Source organism: Mchenga conophoros, linkage group LG7 (genome assembly GCF_057382185.1).
Source record: "Mchenga conophoros isolate Kocher_MC1m ecotype Shallow Benthic linkage group LG7, M_conophoros_male_GT1.1, whole genome shotgun sequence".
NCBI classification, from domain to species: domain Eukaryota; kingdom Metazoa; phylum Chordata; class Actinopteri; order Cichliformes; family Cichlidae; genus Mchenga; species Mchenga conophoros.
In genome coordinates, this window is record NC_140532.1 from 25,711,732 (window position 1) to 25,733,040 (window position 21,309).

At 39.3% G+C, this 21,309-nt stretch overlaps 1 protein-coding gene and 1 pseudogene across 3 annotated transcripts in view; one reads left to right on the forward strand and one right to left on the reverse strand.

Annotated features, from left to right (window-relative positions):
- LOC146570210 (metabotropic glutamate receptor 8-like) overlaps positions 1-21,309 on the forward strand; it is a 149,994-nt gene that overhangs the window by 114,440 nt on the left and 14,245 nt on the right. For all 3 annotated transcript variants that reach the window (XM_085283107.1, XM_085283105.1, XM_085283106.1), the window contains 4 exons: positions 4,393-4,528; positions 6,798-6,952; positions 7,043-7,180; positions 14,873-15,073. In XM_085283107.1, coding sequence (XP_085139233.1) covers positions 4,393-4,528; positions 6,798-6,952; positions 7,043-7,180; positions 14,873-15,073 — 630 coding nt within the window. The remainder of the gene's footprint in view (positions 1-4,392; positions 4,529-6,797; positions 6,953-7,042; positions 7,181-14,872; positions 15,074-21,309) is intronic.
- LOC146570214 (uncharacterized) lies at positions 202-2,343 on the reverse strand (annotated as a pseudogene).

Sequence of the window (21,309 nt, forward strand, 5' to 3'; positions counted from 1 at the left end):
TATAACATGTAGGTAAGTAAACACAGCTTTTGCTCATTGCTTTGTTGAAGCACCTTTTGCAGCAATTATAGCCTCGACGCTCCTATTTTCTTTGTAGAAGTTCAAAAGCTCCATCAGGCTGATGTTCCAGAGTGGTCCTGGAGCCACTCGTTTATTATCTTAGCTGTGTCTTAGGGTCATGTCCTGCTGGAAGATGAATCGTCACCCCAGTCCAAGGTCCAGAGTACTCTGGAGCAGGTTATCATCAAGGATGTCTCTGTACATTACTGCTTCATTATTCCCTTGACACTGACCAGTTCTTGCTGCCAAAAACATCCCCACAGCATGATGCTGTCACCACCATTATGCTTCACTGTAGGGATGGCATTGGCCAGATGATGAGCGGTGCCTGGTTTCCTCCAGACATGACACTTGGTTTTCAGGCCAAAAAGTTCAGCCTTTGTTTCATCACACCAGAGAATTTTGTTTTTCATTGCCTTAGAGTGGTTCGGTTGCCTTTTGACAAACTCCAGGTGGGCTGTCATGTCCCCTTTACAAGTGGCATCTATTTGGCAACTCTACCATACAAACCTGATTGATAGGAAGGCTTGTCCATCTAGAAGGTTCTCTTCTCTTCACAAAGCAACAGTGTAGCTCTGTCAGAGTGACCACCAGGTTCTTAGCCATCTCCCTGGCTAATGCCCCAATCTACCCCAATTGCTCAGATTGGTTAGAAAGAGTCCTGGTTGTTCCACATTTCTTCCAGATTCACAGGCGATAGTGGCCACTGTGCTCAGTCAGACTTTCAGTGCTGCAGAAATGTTTCTGTATGGTTCCCCTGATCTGTGTCTTGATGAAATTCTGTCTCAGAGGTGTAGAGACAATTTCTTGGACTTCATGGCTTGTTTTATGGTCTGACATATCATGTCTGACTTCATGACTTGTAGCGTGACTTTCCAAATCATATCCAGTCAACTGAATTTACCACACAAATTATGCTCTAAAATGGCAAAATGTGGAACAAGTGAAGCATTGTGAATACTTTCTGGATGCACTGTATAGTGTTAAAGCCTTATGTGCAGCTCAGTAGAAATATCTAAACTATGTAAAGACATCAAGTCCATGTTATTATAAACATTTTAAAGGGGATCATTATTGTTTTACAGACAGATGATTGATGGGTTTTAACGGGAGCTCAGTTGCGTTTAACACCCCAAGTTAAAGTTATGTACAACACTACATGATGCAATGATCTCAGTGTTGTGTTATCTAAAGAGCCCCCTTTTATTCTGTCATAAAGTAGAATATTAATACTTAAGTGTAAAGAAGAGATAATGAAAACTGAGTTTTTGAGAGACTTCAAGTAGACATGAAACATGTGTAAAGGTAAATTTACACCATGGAGCCCTACTTCAACTTTAAAGACTTATTTCTTAAATCTAGCTTCACAGACAGTGTTAACGTTTTTAAGAGCATGTTTCTATGGTCCTAGTTCCTAGTGATGTGCTCAGTTTAGTTTCTGTTAGGAAAGTCTTTTTTAATTTGTTCTTTATTTTTTTGGTATGGTTGACCGTCAACCTCAATAAATGGCTTGTGCTCAGTGAGTTCATTCTTACATCCATGTATACGCTGCATTTGGCTGGCCGATTAATAACACTAGAAAAAGGTTTTGGGAAGCTAAAGCCTGGCATTAAAAATAGCATCTCTGCAGTTACCTCTATATTCTGCAGCTTGAGTCTTGCTGAGGTTTTATTAGGGCTTGTAATGAATAACCGATGTTGTCACATGTTAAACGCTTTGTCCATCCATCCATCCATCTTCTTCCACTTATCCGGGGTCGGCTTGCTCAGCCACCTCCTACAGCTTGTCCGGGGGAACACCAAGGCGTTCCTAGGCCAGCCGAGAGATATAATTTCTCCAGCGTGTTCTGGATCTGCCCAAGGCCTCCTCCCGGTGGGGTGTGGCATGCCGGAACACTTCACCCAGGGGGCGCATAGCAGGCAACCTTGTCAGATGCCCGAACTACCTCAACTGGCTTGTTTCAATGTGAAGGAGCAGCAGCGGCTCTACTCTGAGCCTGTCCCGGATGGTCGAACATCTCACCCTATCTCTAAGGGAGAGGCCAGCCACCTTTCAGAGGAAGCTCATTTCTGCCGCTTGTATCCGAAATCTCGTTCTTTTGGCCACTACTCAAAGCTCGTGACCATAGGTGGGGGTAGAGATGTAGATCGACTGGTAAATTGAGAGCTTCGCTTTTACGCTCAGCTCTCTCTTCATCACAACAGACCGGGACAGCATCCACATCGCTACGGCCGCAGCAACAATCTGTCTGTCGATCTCCCGCTCCTTTCTCCCGTCACTCATGAACAAGATCCCAAGATACTTAAACTCCTCCACTTGGGGCAGGAACTCGTCCCCAACGCGGAGTGGGCACTCCACCCTTTTCCGGCTGAGGACCATGGCCTCAGATTTGGAGGTGCTGATTCTCATTCCCACTGCTTCACAATCGGCTGTGAACTGTTCCAAGGCGAGCTGGAGGCCATCACCCGATGAAACCAACAGAACCACATCATCTGCGAAAAGCATAGATGATATTCTGAGACCACCCAAGTGAAAGCCTTCCGCCACTTGGTTACGCCTAGATATCCTGTCCATAAAAATTATGAACAGGATCGGTGTCTTATCTAAATTTTCACATTGAAATATTAGTAGCTTACAACGTAGAGAACATTATTACATGCTCATACCAGCTCTTGTTTTTTGTATTCAAATGAGCACTAGTTAACTTTACTGAACAGCACGCTGAATAGTTCTTTTAACTTAAAATGACATTTCTGTAGTTGTTATCATTGCAGAAGAATACAAATTACATGTAAAGAACAAATTGGAAACAAAAACAACTGTTGTTAACAAATCCTCAATTTTATTCAAGTGTGAAGAAAAGCAGATTTTAGTTGAATGACAAGATGTGCTCTCACTAAAATGTGAGATGGAGCATCTGCAGTCACACTGTCAGTACCATGACCTTTAAACCCTCGAAAACATAATTCCTTAAATTACAGACTGCATCTCCAATCTGATGTGCTGATGGGTCTGTGTAGTGCAGAACTGAGTTAAGAATGGAGGTTTTAGTCTGATTGAAGCAGTCTGGGGAGAAAGAGTAAATGCCCTTTCAACTTGTTGTTAATGATAATGGCAGCAGGGTCTTAAATGTTTTATCTCCACCTTTCTCTCTGCAGCTCTGAGCTTAGCTTTAACAGGTGACACTGTTCCTCTCTCTTCAAATTGTTTAACAAGTCTTTGTTTAAGAAGATATGGGAAACAACTATTTATTTAATATAAAGTACAGATAATATTGATTTGAAAGAACTGATACATTCAAGTAAATTAATTATTTATTCTCCATATTTGTTTGCTTGGCTGTAGATAAATCTCACAGTATCACACATGCAGCTGATCATTGCACCCCTACTGAGCTGGAATTAATCACTGAGTAATCTATCAAAAATATTGTTCTGTTTTCTTGGCTGCCACTAAGTAACTCCAAGCTTCAGTTCCCTCCACAGATTATTATAGGACTGAGGCCTGGAGACTGACTACGCCACTCAGTGCCCTTAATGTGCTTCTTCTATTGCAGTTCTCTTGTTGCCTTAGCAGTGGGTTTTGGGTCACTGTCATGCCGGGAAGACTTATTCATGACCCAGGTCTTCCCGGCAGCAGTATCCAGACTGAAAGAGTAAAAAAACAAATTAAAAATCATACATGAAAAACTAAATGTAAGAAATCTTTAAACAAATTTTAAGGATGATTCAAGGGATGTTAAATGATTCACAAATAATCTAAGATGTATTAATACAAGGAAATGCAGAATCACATTGGTGCATATGTTTCACTGACAGCAGATAAAAGTGTGATGATTCATGTGCTGTCATATGTGAGTATCAGAGTAAAAATTTGACCAAGATAAAATAAATTTGGGTTGTATAGGTGCAATAGTTGGCGAATCATCATTCTTTTCTGTTTGTGCTCCTTTATTTTATTACATTTTCCAATATTTTCTCTCCTCTTCCTATTATTATTCTTTTCTCTTTCATTTTGTTCACATTGTCATACAACACATATAAAGTAATAAATGAAATAACACTGAAAAGAAATGATTAACTAAAAAGATAAAAGTAGCACACGAACAACAGTGTATTCAGATCATAATTCTAATTGTGAAAGCTGCCAGACAGGACAGAGTTAAAAAGAAATCACATCATGTCCTTATATGAATATACATGAGTAGACTTTAAGACTGTAATAGAATTGTTTTGTAATAATTACCACCTCAGAAGGTTAAAATGAGGCTAGCCCTAGCAGTCTCAGTCTTGTTTATTAAATATTTGTTTTTTCTCCCTCTGTCACTCTCAGGAGGGGTGTGCATTGCTCAATCTCTGAAAATTCCTCGTGAGCCGAGACCTGGAGAGTTTGATAAGATAATCCTCCGTTTAGTGGAGACACCCAATGCCCGCGCTGTCATCATGTTCGCCAATGAAGACGACATTCGGTAAAGAAAAAGGTTATTTCTTGTGCATCTAACATGTATTCCAAGGTCCTATTTAATTTGTACTTTATTATGATTATATGATTTTATGGTACTACTAGTACAAAAAAGGGGAAAAACTATACTGTAAATGTTGAAAGAATTTCTTTACTTAAACATGATGAAAGACTTGAGTATGACTGTAGGAATGTGTTCACATAACTGGGCCAGCCATTAGTATAAAATAAAATATTTTTACATGTGCATTAACATGAGTAGGACATGAAAATGTCTTACCCATTCACTAATTGCAGATCTAAATCTTAATAAAAGCCTGAAGCTCATCTTTTTGATAAGCAGGGATAACAAACAAAAAGTCAGGTTTAATTTTAAGCTGATTCAGGACAAACATGAAAAACAAAAGTATTGGAAGAGTCTAAAACTTAGAAAAAGAGACAAAAGCTTAATGGAAGAGCTATCACTGAGGATGCACGTGTGTATCCTCTATCGAAATGATGCATGAAAGTGTCACGGTCATGGGTCAGTGACCCAGTGTTTCGAGTTTGCGTTGTTATTGAACTTTGATTTTGTCAGTATTTATTATTTCTAGTATTTTGGTTTCTATGTTAGCATTCTTAGTATTCTGGTTTTTCTCTCTGTGTTCCATGGATGCTCTGTGTCCCCCTGTCAGCTGTCTCTCCTTGTCAAATCCGCGTCTATGTGTTGTGTTTCCTGTTTTACTTTGTTGTCTAGTTTGGCTTCCTCTGGTCTTATTGTGTTTGATTACTCCCAGGTGTGCTCTCCTCCTGTGTCCCATTCCCCCGTTATCCCTCAGTGTATTTTAGCCCTGTGTTTCTCTCAGTCAGTGTCGTGTCGTCCCCTCATGCTGTTTGGTTTTCCCTCTGTGTGCCTCGTCTCCAGGTTTCTTACTGTTTAGTATTAGTTTCTAGTTTAGTTTCGGTTTTTGGAAGTTTATCGTTTATGGAGTTTTTTTTGTTACTGGAATAAAAGCAGCCTCTTTGAGTTTACGCTTCTGTCTGAGTGGCCTTCATTCTGGGCCCTACACCCTGCCTGCCACAGCCGATTCATGACAGAAAGAGGCATACCGCCAAAAACTGACACCTTTCCTTTTATGGGCTGCTGTCACTCCCCCCTCCCAAGTGATGGTCAGCTCAATGAGCAGAACCCTCTTCTCCACTATGTACCTGCAGCTGGATAGTGTAGTGGTATGACTACACACATTTGGAGCGGGAGTCACAAGTTTGATTCCCACCCTTTATCCAGTAAGAGTCCTGGCTAGACCCCCATGCTAAAAAACCAAGCCCTGCAATGGGTGCGGCTAGGTCTGCAGCCTGTTTGCAGCTCGGACTTCACTACATGTTGTACTCTGTATAATTGTGTATGTGACAAATAAAGGTTGTTGGTTTTACCACATGGCGAAATCAGATCAGAGAGTGGTTGTCAAGACCTTTCTCATAAAGACCAGGTCTTTCCTGAGGTCTACCAGCATTTGCCACCTTTTTACCTGGCTGCCAGTCATGCTGCCAGGCTTCACAAATCCTTGTAGGGCATAATTGGCTGCTGGTTTGCAGTTTGCACAGTAGACAACTGTGCTTTTCTACTTTGTGATAGTGTGGAAGGCAAAGTACACCATGGACCAGTTACCAGTCTAAGAAAGATGGGAAACCAGATGGTGTGGGGGCTGCAGGAGACTCCAGCACAAATCTGAACTAAATAAGCAGTTATAGGATGTATGGAGGATGTATGCTATCTAGTATGTTAAAAGGGTTTGGAGTGAGAAAATACTTGTTAATTACCAGCTGCCATACATTAAATTATTCATAAAGCAATTTTTTTTTTACACAAAAAATTAAAATAAATAAACTTAAATTATTCCGTTAATAATTAACTACAAACATTATTTCCTCATTTCTTTCTTTGTAAAATAACAATTTAAATAACCAGTAAATTACATTAATAACAATGGTTGTTTAACAAACAGCTTCATCTGGGAAATTCTTTTATTTCCGAGTAGAGGGAATAGTTTTATTTTATTTATTTATTTATTTTTTTAGTAGTTTTAGTTTAGATGAAGACAGTTTTTAGGCATCAAGCATGAAAGATCTGCAGCGTCTTGTTTTGTGGTGCTTTGGTTGTGTATGTCTTGTGCGTATACTTTCTTGATGTCTTTTTACGCTGCATGTTCATGCTACATACGAATAAAATATTGAATGAGAATTGGCTCCCTCTTCTCCCCTTTGACTGTCTCATCCGTCACCTGTGATGCTAAAAGGAGAATCCTGGATGCAGCAAAAAGCAACAATCTGACAGGTCACTTCCTGTGGGTGGGATCCGACAGCTGGGGGTCCAAGATCTCTCCGGTAGTCCAGCAGGAGCGGGTAGCCGAAGGCGCCATCACCATCCTTCCTAAGAGGGCATCTGTGGATGGTGAGGCCAGAAACAACCTTGACTTGACCAGATTTTCAGGATGTTTTGAAAGAAATCCTGATTTTAATTATGTTTTCCTTCTTTTGGTAGCATTTGACCGTTACTTCAAGAGTCGCTCTTTGTCCAATAACCGCAGGAACATATGGTTTGCTGAGTTCTGGGAGGAAAACTTTAGCTGTAAACTGGGCATGCATGGCAAGAGACCTGGCAGTCCCAAGAAATGTACAGGTATCTTTGTCTTTGTCATTATCAATGTACAATGACATTTATTCACACAATGCACCATTGCACCAATAGCCCATAACACTATTGCATGAGAACACCATCACACATGTGACGTTAATAGATAGGATACACAAATCATTTCTCTTCTTCTTCCTTTCCTTTTCTTCTTAATCATATATTTTCATTTACCTCTGTGACCCAGCTATGGGTTGAAGACATATATTTTCCTTTTTTTTTTTAATACTTTAGTAGTTTGAAGCTGATGTATGATTTTAGCCAAAGCAGATTTGACTGGGAAAAACTAATAATTTACTTCCTTGATGATGTTCTCAATACACAAATTAAAGAAAACACGTTTTTGCCTTATAAACACTTGTTTCTTCATACCAGAACACATGCAGTAATCTTCTCCCTAAAGTGGCAGCCTAAAGTCACATCATGGAAATCTAATGTTTTCCTGCACTCACTCTGATTTCAGAGGCCTAAAACAGGAAATAAAAAACAGGTACTTTCCATTTGTTACATTCCCTGATTTTAGGAAATGTGTTCAGAAATTTGCAGCCGTGCAAGGTCCAATATTTGAGTACACACTAATAAAATCTTAATCTTGCAGAACACAGCTGCAAGTGGCAATTTATGAAAAGTATATTTTTATATTTCATGCTTTAATGACATTTTTTCAATTTATATAAAAAAAATTATGAAAAAATTTGAAAAAGTTTGATATATGAAGCTAAAATGTCATAGCAATAAAAAAAAAATGCTTTTCTAGATTCTTTTTTGTTGGTGGTGGTGTTGTTGTTTTTTTTTTTCTTTTTAAGGCCCAGACCAGCTGACTTGTTTTGAATACAGATAAAACCATGATAATCCTGCAAAGGCCCAGATTTGGAAAACACTAGTTAAAAAAAACAACCTTACATTGGAAAAGACAACAGTTTGCTTTTTATCCCAAAAGACAAACAGAAGAAATCTGCTTGGGACTGCCATTAGCACTCAGCACTCCTAACCAGGAGTGCAGAGAGGAAAGAGGAGGAGAGAGCAGGGGAATACACAAAACAAAAGGCCCCAGACTCAGCCTGGGCCACTTCTACTTTGGCCTTAAGGCATATTGTACCTGCTCACCCAGTGAACTAAACTCTCACCAAAAAATTACGAATAAGGATTTATTTATTTTTTTAGGTTCTGAAGACAAACAAAATGATTGCATAAAATTTGGACTCATTAACTGATAGTGAATCTGATCTGAAATGAGTTTTTGTTCTCGTTCCATGTCTCATGCAGCTGTTTGTTACATGAGAAGCCCTGAATCAGGACTGCAGGGAGACACTCAGCAGAGGTGCACTATCGGCTAAATCCCTTAAAAACTTGTCTGACACGCAAAACAGCATTTGTGGAGGTGTTTGGCTAAGTACAAACAAACAGAGTACCTCCAGCTGGAGATAGAAGTAAAACAGCAGAAGGCAATGTCAGCACTCTAGAAAAAGCTGCAGTGTTCCAACTGCTTCCCTGATAATGTTACCTGAGCTTTGATCAGGCTGCTGCTGTCGGGCAGATCTCAAAAGATTTTATTAGAAGTTCCAGATTGAGTTTTGGAGCTGCATCATCACACAGACAAAACAGCTGAGTTGGCAGGTCAGCAGTCTTAATTGTGTGTGTGTGTGTGTGTGCGTGCGTGTGTGTGCGTGTGTGTAGTATCTTTGTCAGTGCTGTAAAGTGCTGAAAGACTAAATTGTACCAACATGAGTGTTGAGTGGTATGTGAGTATCAAACCTTCTTATTCTGAAGACTGATGGAACTGTATTGTGTGCAAAGAGCCTTGCTACCTAACAGTGGTAAAGCCCAAGGGGATGGGTGTCATCTTTGCACTTCATTAATTTGGCACTATCCATCCACTATAACACATGCTGTGTGGCACAGATGAATGAGCAGAACTGCGTAGGTGCAGTTCTCACTTGTACAGACTGATGAGCGAGACACCAGGGACTTTATTTCCGACTTTGAGGATGAGGAAAAAGTAACTTTAGCTTTACCAGAGGGACAACACTGAATCATGCAGTGATGAGTGACTTAATGATTTAGCCTCATGTAATTAGTGATTATAGATAGGTATTAAGCTATTTCGGTATAAGCCATCACTCTCCTGAATTCTCGTTTATAATCCTGATCATTGCAGTCACAGCATTTTTCTTCTGAACCAGCTCCGGCAATGGTTTTAGTAGCACAGCAATGAGTTTGAGTTGTTGACTTGGCCTCCAATTTCCCCTGAACTGTGATCTCTTCTGTAACAGGACTGCTTGCACTGAAAATGAAATTAGTTTATGATTGGATTTCATGTGCAAACTCAAGGCTGTTTCCAGATGCGTTGCGAAAAGTCAGAAGATAAAAACTAGTTAACAGAGTCTGGAACATGAATACAGGGTAAAGCTGTATTTCTGCTCCAAACCAAGAAACACTCCTTTTTGGGGGGGTTTTGTCACTCACTGGACATTGAGCTCCTCAGTCCTGCGGATGCAAATCAGCTGAAATCAGGAGCTTTATGGTCTTTGTGGTTGCATCCGTTTGTGTCAGGAGACTGAAATAATTTCCCCCAGGGATCAATAAAGTATTCTGATTCTGATTCTGAAAGATAAAAACGACTTCACCATCAACTGTTTTCAATACATTGATTCTTCTCTGTTAACAGCTACTAATTGGTTTCTGTCACAACCAGACTAACTGCAAACTACGTTCACCCTGCAGGTGCTCAATTTCGATTTTCTGATCAAATCCGATTTTTTTGTCTGCTTGTTCACACTACAAATAAAATGCGACAGCAAACGCGCTCTAGTGTGACCGCTCAAAGCGGCCCGCATGCACAAAATAAGACGTCACACACAACGCACTCTGTTTAGACCCAGAGCAAACAATATTGTTTGACTGATGGCCTTAATATAAAGACTTCGGACTTTACGTTTCCCAATTTTTGCTTTAAGTTATTTTGTTATTTACATAATGTAGATAACCTAATAATGATCCTTATTGCTGTTTTTGAGAGGAGCGGTGCTTCAAATGATAGTTACAGATTTCTGTCAGAATCTGCAGATTATACAGTACAAATAAAATGTTCACGTTTAATATGACATGACCATTCAAACAGCAGTCGCTTTCTAAAACATCAGATATGTATCAGATTCAGTACCACATACGAAAGTGACCCAGATCAGATTTGAAAATATTGGATTTGTGCCGTTCACTCTGTCATACGCAGGAGGTTGGGAAGCACATCTGTAACCGGAAGGTCGCCGGTTCGATCCCCGGGCTCTCTGTCCTGGTCGTTGTGTCCTTGGGCAAGACACTTTGCCTACTGGTGTCGGCCAGAGGGGCAGATCGCGCGATATGGCAGCCTCGCTTCTGTCAGTCTGCCCCAGGGCAGCTGTGGCTACAACTGTAGCTGCCTCCACCAGTGTGTGAATGCGAGAGTGAATGAATAATGGAATTGTAAAGCGCTTTGGGTGCCTTGAAAAGTGCTATATAAATCCAATCCAATCCATTATACCATGATTGGATATGGGTCGCATAGGGTCAAAAAAATCAGATTTGATGCGCTTTCGCCTGCAGTGTGAACGTAGCCAAACTGCACAAACTAAAGGAGACTCAACTTCTATTCCTTTTTCAAATATGTAGTGAAGTTTACTCACAGCTTTGCTCTTTGTTTTGATATAACAAGTTTTAAATGTAAGCTTCTGTATAATCTTTAGCCAGGTCTTAATTTTTGTAAAATCCTGAATGAGATCACTTGAGGGGAAATGTGTTCAGTGTGTTCAAAACTTCAGTGTCCGTGTGATATGTTCTATGAGAGGATTTGCTTATTAACTGTAATTAACTGGGTTAATTAGGAATAATCTGTTATGTCTGTCACCACCTCCTCTGAGCTCAACTCATGTGGTCAAGTGTGTCGCTCTTAAAAAGAAATTCATTCAAAAGCAAAGCATTTTTCCCCAGCCTGCTTGGATGGGAGTATTTTCTTTCTATCCCATCTTTTACTTGAGTTTACACATTGGATAAAAATTTTTCCTTGAAATACCTTTAATAAACCTAATTTATGACACTTTCTTATTTTTTTACCATTCAGTAATTAGCTAAAATAAGTTTGCTGACTGGATTTTCTCAATGGTTTAATGTTGAGACTAATGCTTTCAAAGGTACAAAAACACTTTAAATTATACAAATTATACTTAAATTGTAAATGTAATTCTTAGAAGATATCAATCGTGTTTAAAATGCCATAAAACAATTCTTTGAAATCGTGCTGATTGCTGTTTTGCTCTGACTTAAAAAGAAGAAATACTTTCTTTATGGTATTTTAATTACAGCTGAAGGAAAAATAACAATGGGGTCATTGTAAGGTAGGAATTTAATAGGAGAACATGTTTTTCAGTTTTTTAATCATATTTGTATAAATACGTGGATTCTAAATGTGTCTTAAAATATGAAATATTTCTGTTCTTTGAAAAAAATTGCCAGTCAGTGATTTAGCAGAGGTGCTGTTTTTGTTTGTTTGTTTTCAAATACTAATACTAATATTAATGAATCTGTTAATATTTCTAATTCCATAGGAATATGAAGGGAGTTTTTAAAGTCCAAATAAAGAAAAGACATTTCATTAATTCCATTTTGTTACAAAAGTCTAAACAGCCCTTAAACTGTGCAAGCTATCCAATAAAAATGTGCATATATTGAAATCATTTAATCTTTCCACTCCACTATAATATGATTAAAACACATCAATAATGTTTTGTTAATGGATAAATTAGGGGGGTTAATGAAAATGAAAGTATTCTGTTTGAAGTGTAGCACTGCAACAGAAACACATCACACTCACATGCTCAGATAAAAGCAGCTTTCAGCCAAATTACCTGACAGATGCTTTCCACAGGTGAGCTTGTCGTCTTCCCTGACATCCTCCCCTGCATGCATGGATTCTCTATCTGTCTGTCGTTGATTGCAATCTAGAATTACCATTCTGTTTGTTTTTGTGTGCGAGCTGAACCAGCTTACAGAGAAGCTTGTTTAGATAATGGGAATGACCATGTTGTTTTCTAATTCAGGTTGTGAGATGCATGTTAGAGTAAGAGAGTGACGCCTAATGTTATCCTAATACACATTTAAAGGACAAACTCAACACTTTGGCCATTTGTAGGGTAACATAAAAAAGCTGCTGCTGTGTTTTTACTTAGTGTACACAGATTATATTGAAGTTGCAAATATTAAATTAAATTAAATGCTTTGATAGACTTAAATGATAACTTAGGGCACTAAAAACATCAGTGTTGTTGTTTTTATTCTCCATTTTACACTTGAATGCACCAGCTTTTCCTGTTTTAAATTTACTCCTATTGCTATGATTATAATTTCAATCATTAGTCTGGCTATGTGCATCTTAAATTTTGATAATTATAGCTTCCCATATGGAAAAGATATATATAAATCTTATAAAGTTTGTATCTGTTGTGTATGAAAAGCATACAAGAGTGAAAACAGATATAAGATCCCTTGAAAAATTATATAAATGAAACATGTATGTTTTGGATACTTACTAAAATAATATATGAAAGTAATGAGAAAGTGGCCACTTTCATGAGTAAATCATATATGCCTTATATGATTTACTATATGAAGTAGGCCACATCTTATGCAAGTCTTTTATAAGTTTTTACTATTTTTTTTCCATATGGGTTTACAGACTGTTCCTAGTTAATCAGATAGGTTAAAAAAAGAAAAAAGTGTTGAATTTTAAAGTAACACGTTTTTTCGAACTCCTAGTGGACAAACTGTCAAACTTTTCTGTGTGGCAGGCAGGCAGGACCTGGAGGACAAGGCATAAAACTAAAAAATAGTTTTATTGCAAAGGCCTTATAAAAACACAATGAAAAACAAAACAGGTCAGAAGCAAAAGTATATAACCAAAAACTCTTCTAACCCTAACACACGAGAAGGAAGGACACAGCTAGAAGGGAGAACATGACCAAGAGCAAAAGGAAGACTGAGACAATGTATACACCCAGTGTAACAAGGGGAAAGGGAACCGAAGCTAATTACAGATGAGAGATTGCATTTGAATGCCTTGTGTTTTCTTGTGTACATGTTTCTGTTTGTGCTGCAGTTTGCTCAGTTGGGGACATAACCAGATGAACTGATGTACCTAGACACAGGCTCAGCATCTTTCCCTCTTTCCTTCTCTGTTTGAAAGCAGCAACAATGTCTGAAGGGTTTAAGCAGCTGTTTAGTATTTAGCGCCACTCAAAAATGCGTTTCAAAATGTGTGTGTGTTTGTCTTAGTGTGTGATGGTGTCTCAGCTTCTCTATGTCGTTGTGAGAAGCTACATTCAAATTTTACTTTGATGATGTTGCACCGACTCTTCAAGTAAAGCGCTATACAAATACAGGCCATTTACCATTTACATTCTGTCAGTCTCGGTTGTTTGACATCCTGTGCTGTCTGCTCACCATTCATGGGTCAGCCATATAGATATGTAATCACTCTTTATCTGTAATTAGTCAGAGCAAATGTCTCCATTTGGACAGATCCTTCCTCTCTTGTCTGCCATCAAAATTAAATTGGATTTTTGAAGCTCCTGTTAATCCAACAAGGCCTTGTCTCTTGTCTATGGAGGGTCCAGTCCAATAGTTAGTCTTCCCCTCCTGTCTTTCTCTTTTCCTTTTTGGCGTGCACCAACATCATGGTGCAGCGTGCCTCTAGTAACACCAATAATTCTCTAGAAAATCTGGAAAAAACTTTGCATAATGTCTTCTTTGATTTATTTTTAAATCAACAAATGAGATCAGGTATCTTTTTATGTTAATGGGTTTATTAGAGGAAATGTTGCTCTTTTCATACTCCCATGATCTTTGTTAGTAACTTCTTGCCTAACGGAAAGGATGAGTGCCGTAACCTTTGGGTTAAAAAAAAGAGATCAAATAAAGAGGTGGGATGAGATTGACTCAGATATATATTAGTAAAGGTAGTTGAACAGTATTGTGCTTATTTCTTTGCTCTCTGAATGTGTGGTGTTTTTTTTTTCTTTTCTTTTTTCCCCGTGGAGCCTAAAGATGAATATGTCAGTGCTTTAGTTTCTTAGTCATTTTAATGTTGCTGCCTGAATGAAACCCACAGTGATATTTGTGGTCCTCAGTAAACAACTCCTTTTAAGGCATTTTCCATGGCAGTTTTGACTTGCTTGATTTTTTTCAATGGAGTGGTACCAAAAAGACCAAGAACTTTGCCAAGGAAACCATTTAATCACAAATATGTACAGTTGGCACACAATAGAAAAATACTGGAAAAAGTGACACTATACATTTTTTAACATAATAACTATTTTGCAAGTGGTGAATTTATTTTTTTACTCCTTACTTAAGAAAATCATAATTCTGCTTAATCATATTTATGGTTTTATATAAAAAAAAAACTTAAGTATCCTAAAGTCAAAGTATTAATTATGCAGAATGTTCTCTTTTTTATATATGATATTATTGGATGATAATTATTAAGTCATTTGTCAGTCAGTCATTCAAGTCATTACTTTAAGCAACCATTAGAAGGTCCAAAATAGACCCCAGCTGAGTTCCCCATTTAACCATAGTGAGTTCACTGAGCTTTCAGCCTGCAATATATTTTATATGTTTGGTAATTTAAGTCGATCAACTTTGTTTCAGGGTTGGAGAAAGTTGGCCGTGACTCCATCTATGAACAAGAGGGGAAGGTGCAGTTTGTGATGGACGCCGTCTACGCGATGGCCCATGCTCTGCACCACATGCACCGTGAGCTCTGCCCAGGGTACCTTGGCCTGTGCCCTCGTATGACCAACATTGATGGAAGAGAGCTGCTGACCCATATCCACGCCGTCAACTTCAATGGTGAGACTTTGGAGTGATTCAAAATTCCATAGCCAAAGGTGAACACAATTCATTCTTGAGACCTGAAGATCTCAAATTTTCTTCTTTGTAACGGTATAAAGAATGAAAGGTGGTGGATTGGCCAGATGCTAGTCGTTGTATAAAAAATAACTCTGTTGTTTGGTGGTGGCTATGGCGGAGCTTCCTCAGATTCAGTAAAATTAGCAAGTGGTGGAGGCCAACAGGTGGATGAGAGAAAGGGGAGGCAGGAGGAGAGACCCAAGGCAGCCGCCGGTCCGAGTGTCAGGTGAACTGAACTTCAGGTAAGAAGTTATGACCTGCAGTCTATCTGTGTCAGATATAAACCAAGTTTAGGTGGAGTTTATTTTCGTTGTGCTGACTTTTTACAGTCTGTTACAATAACTCGTACTGCGTGCTAGCTAGCATGATGGAGTTTCTATACAGCTGGGGGGGTGCTTTGATTTTACTGATATCGTAGTGAACTTTATTTTATTCATAAGGTTAGTTAGTAGAGTTGCCAACCATCCCGAAAAAAAACGAAATCTCCCGTATTCAGAGAAAATATTACGCGTTTCGTGTTGAGGTGAAAAGGAACAGTTTGTCCCGGACTTCAGCTAGAATGGAAAAAGACACAAAGCTGGAGTTATTCTGTCGTTACGCTGTCAGCTGCCTCTTCTCCTCTCATTCTCTCCCCTCTCTCTCCTGTTTCTACTTCAATCATGAAACTGATCAATGATCAGCTGATCGGCTTTTCTCTCTTGTTTGTTTATCGCCCAATTTGCGCCAGAAAGAAGAAACCGGCAAATGTCGCGCTAAACAACAGCAGCGCATTTAAGCTTGATCAGCTTTTGTTAGAATTTATTTAATATTAATTTCTAGTATCAGCTGATGTTTGCTGGAGCCACAGCTGTAAAAGCTGCTGGTCATGATATCGGTTTGGATATGTGGTGAGAGGGAAACATGAGGATGAAACCAGGAGATGTCCTTACTGAATCATCAGAGCTGAACAGGTGATGGAGAAACAGGTTTACCTTTTAGGTGACATGAATGAGTTGAAGGGAAGTTATGAACTGTTTCTGAGAGACAAATAACACCAGGATCCTTTTTTTTACGTAGCTGACGGCTGTAACTGTGCAGGGGCGGATCTAGCAAAGTTTTGCCAGGGGGCAGGTAGGGCATTAACAGGGAAAGGGGGGCACAAAGAAATACTTTCTTATTCTCATTTAAAATGTCTCGCTTTTATTAAATACTTATCTTACTTATCTTACTTATCTTACAACCAAAGTTTTTATCTGACGTAAAATGTGTAGAAATCATACATATAACATCGAAGCAGTTGGAATACATAGATGTGCGTGTTCATGGAGCTGCATTTTCACCTGCTGGACATCACTACCTGACAAGTTTAACTGTCTTCAGAACATTGCAGAGGCCTTATTGACAGTATTTGGCTCTACATATCTGTGTGAGCAGATTTTCTCTCACATGAGTGTCCTCAGGTAACCGTCTGAATGCTGGACACTTGGAGACATGTGTCTCTGAGTGGGAGACCAGAGATCAGAGTGTATTAACAACATGCCATATGGACCCAGTTTATTTTTCTTATCATTGTTGTGAGGAGACCATAAATAGCATTTGTATTTTCTGTTGTATAGTCCATTTGCTGTTATGGAGTTCTTGTTATGTCTGTTGTGTCTTTTTTTGTTGCAAAATAGCTGATAACTATTCACTGATAGCTGCCAACATCTGCGAACAAATATAATTCTATAAAGTGGTTCTATATAGTGTGTAACTGTTAACATAGAGCGTTATTAAATGTATTGCTAATGCAATCATATGGCACATTGACTTCTGAGGAAATTTTAGGGCGGAGGCTGTATTATGGGGTGACTTAATCTTTCCTAAATCTAGGCATTTTACAGGGAAGAACACACAAATTGTATTGCAAGTAATTTTAAGCGCAGCATACAATTTTTAAGTATGACTTAAGTAATTTTACATACACCTTAGGTTATTTTAAGTACTATGTAATTTCATGGTAAAGTAATTTATGTCCATTAGGTGAACAGAGGTTCTCTTAAAGCAAAAAAAAAAGAGTTTTTCTTCAAACGGAAAGTGATATTTAAATTGCTTACTGTCTTTCTATCTTGTGTTTTTCAAGCAAATATCTCCTTGTGTGTGCTAGGACCTACAAAAAACTAGTGTGAAATATCAAATTGAGTGGTAAAAATAATGACAAAAAATCCATCCACTTGTTTAGCTGACCTATTGTCAGCTGTCTGGAGACAGCAGGGTCTAATCTGCTGATAATAAGTAACTGCGACAATACTACTACATATTACATATTTGGCTGCTCTCTAGCCATGTGCATAAAGTCTGATTAGCCCTATAATATACTAATACCTCATTCACCTATTCACACCCACAAGCACTTTTGTCTCTTCTTTTTCTACCTAAATGCTGTCTGTCTAACAATCACACATTCATATGAGCAACTTCCGGAACTTCTCTTGCCAAAGGATATTTGGCTTGCCGGCAAACCACCAACCTTCCAATTTGTAGATGACCTGCTCTACCTCCTGAGCTAAAGCCACCTCATGATTCGAATGAACTTACAAATCATGGACAAAAATGGAACATTTACTAAAGGTTGAGTGCAAAGGCGCAATGGCTGCTGGCTTACCAGCTGACATTTTGGGCAGGATGTGCACTATCAGTGAGCCCGCCCTGGATGCCCACCCTTAAAATGTTGCCGTTATTTCCTCCAGAGTATTTCCAGCTGTAAGGATTTTTATGAATCACCTGGAATATCAGTTCCCAACAGCTTTTAAGAACTGCCCCCAACATCCCCATGCACACAAAGAATTTCCACATGCTATACCTGTCTCGGGTTCAACATTGTATGTCCCTCCCAGACTGGGGGAACATGCTGGGATGCTGAAGATGTAAAACATCTGCCCCACCTCTATCAGTGCACACTCCCTGCAGAGATATCCCAGACACCCCCACCTCCAGCACTCCTGCCCCAGCATCTGTGTGACTCCCCATGAAATGGGTGAAGCGCCTGTAGCCACCAGCACCTGAGGAGGGGAAACAGATAAAATGAGTTAGTAAGGCTCCATGGTAGTCTGTGACACCGGAGGTGGACTGAAGAGCCTTTTCCGGCCAGCGCTGGTTCATTTCCACTGGCAACTGTATCTACATGCTGAGCTGTTCCAAGACAATAAGCTCCAACAGCCACCTTTCCTCCTCCCCAGGGCCTGGCTGCATCTGCCTGGCTGCTGCATGGCCTGACTCTCTGAGCATTGGCGACGGGGTGATTCTTTGCCTCGATTCAGCACCCCTTGAACTGGCGCCGGTGATCTTCCAGGGTTGTGCCCCAGACAATCGAGAACACGTCTTCTCCATGGCTTGACGGTGATCGAGGAGGGGACCCAGAAAACTTGTAGATGTCATTTCAGGCAGGTTTACGTGGGTAATATCAGTTTAACTAAACCTGTTAAACATAAACCAGTCAGTTCACTGATGAAGCAAATTAACTGAATCGGTTAACTGTGAATTAATCTACAGCCTCTAAAAACATCAACTCAGCTTAGCTTTGCAGCATCTATTATGCACCACCAATTAATCCTGGCTCACCAGTATATGGCCCATGTGCGATTTGTGCCTCAATTAGCTTCTTTTTATTGCAGTATAGACACACACAAACACTCATGTCACACATGTTTGAGGCTTTCTAATGGCTAATGGCCAATTCAGCCGTCTGCTCATTGTGCTTATTTTTAGAGGAGCGTCAGAAGGTTAATCGGAAAACTTGTCCTAATGTTAGTGCTCAGTGCAAAGTAGCCATCTGTATGAGGCCTTTGTACCAACGTTCTGTTTGAACACATTTAGCTAAGCAAAGTAGAGAAGTGGGTGAGGGAGAAAGAGGGAGAGGTCAGGGAGATTCCCTCAGATTTAGTTGGACATTGGATGCGTATTAAAAATCAATAAGACCATTCTGATGTTTTAAAGCAGTGTGATTGACCCTGTGGAGCAGCAATCAGATTGGAATTGTGAGGGATGAGGAGAGATGTTTTAAGTGAGTGAACTGATGAATATGTGACAAGTGCATCTCCTGCTGCGACTTCACAAAAAAAGTGCAAAGCAAGGCATAAGGAGGAAACAAATAATTCAGCTGTTTTAGTGGACTTTTAATCTCAACAACAGACATTGTTGAAACGGACGTCAGCTTCTCTTCCGTTTTATTAAGCTAAAATACAATTCTTTATACTCTACTTTGAACAAGACATCTTGAAAGATGTCTTGAGATCAAGACATCTGAAAGGAAAGCAGGAGGAAGCAGGAAAAAAAAAGGTTATGGTCATGCTTTACCACCTGAGCCATGGCCATCCTTGAAGTGGATGTGGCTCAGGATGTTGTGTGAAGGTAGCAGAACAAATGTGAAAGCTGCAGACGAGTACACATTAAAGTCAGAGCAAGGATGTAGAAATACGAGCAGAGTGAATATATAGGTTCAGACTCATTATCACGCAGGTGAATGGACGACCTGGCAAGCTTCAGCTGTAGCGGTTCCATAAAATCCAGATACCTTGCTGCACTGTGCTTCCTGGCAGTGTACTAAAAAAGATGCGGTCCTGTTGGATCCAGGTTGAACAGGAGAATTAATAAAGTATGAATATTTATGGTCAAATTCTCCAGAGATTATTTTCTTAAAAATAAATCTTGTTACATGTGTCAATGCCCATCAACACTTTGGTGTTGATATGATGGACTGATTTTTATTGAATGTATAATAGAGCTGATGCATCAAAACTTTTTAACTTTCCACCGTAATAGCTAAGTGCTGAGATTTAAAACCTTAGTTAGTTGTCACGTGATAAAAACTTACCAAAACTCATAGAAAACCAATCTGGACTCAACATTCTAGTATTGAAACTATCTTATTTTATGTGTAACCAATAGTACAAGTTGTTTTTGTTTGTTCACAGAATGTTTATTTGTAGTCTGTTTCTTATTGTGTTAAATGACAGAGATCACCAGTGAGTTATTGTGATTATCATGTTTTGAAGTGATGTGAAGTCAGGATGTTAATTCTGTATCAAAGCAGAGTCTGTGAAGTGAAGGGAAGTGAAGTGAAGGGAAGTGAAGTGAAGGGAAGTGGGGGAGGAGATAGGAGGTGGTGGAGGGGCGTTTGTACATCTTGAGGCAAGCTGTGCTGATTCATCTCCGTAGTGATGTGTTATGGACTACTTTTATTCATGCTGAAGAAAGAAATCAGGACAGCATCGAATCAAACTGCCACCCACTCACTTTATTATGAATGTGAATTCTTTTGTTGTTGATGTTCTGCAAATTAACTTCTATCTTCTGCTCTTCCTCTTTCCACATCTAAACTAATGTGCCTCGAGTCCCCAGTATTATTTACCCCACAGCAAGTAATCCAGCTCAACTATATACTAACACCACAATACAGTAAATATAGCGGCTGCAAGAAAAATAGAGTGAATCCATTTAGTGAATCCAAGACTCTGAATGCTCTTCCTTAATGTATAAGCATTGGGATCTAGCATTTGGGTTTACAAATAGTGCTTTAATATGCCAGTCAAAACTGTTTTTTTCTTTATACTTGTATATTCATATTACAAGCAACTATGAATGGCAACAACTCAGCTATGAAGTGCCCTACAAAATCACAGAATAGGGTCAGTGGATGCCAAGGTACAATCTCCAAAGTCAGTCACTATAAACCTCCAAACTTGACGTTGCCTTCAGATTAGCTCCAAAACAGTGCATACAGAGCTTGAGGTTTTCATGGCCCATCAGCTGCATCCAAACCTTACATGACCAAGCACAATGCAAAGTGGTGCAGTGTTGTAAAGCACAATGCCAATAGACTCTAAACCACTGGGGACTTACTCTTGGGAGTGACAAATCACGCTTCTTTGTCTAGTAATCCGGTGGACTATGTGCAATGTAAGTCTGATTTTGATGTTCCCCCGGAGAACATCATTTGTCTGAAGGACTGATGGCATTTGCAACAATGCATCAGTGATGCATTGTTGCAAGTATATTTAACTTTGTTAAATTAAAATTTATGCATGCTGTATGCATTTTGTTCTTTCCTACACCAGCCAAAATACTGTCTTTGGTTATTAACATTTGAAATGATGAAGGCACTTGAAAAGTAACACAAAATTAGCTGCCTTTCCAGAAAAACAAAAAAGCTTTTCAGA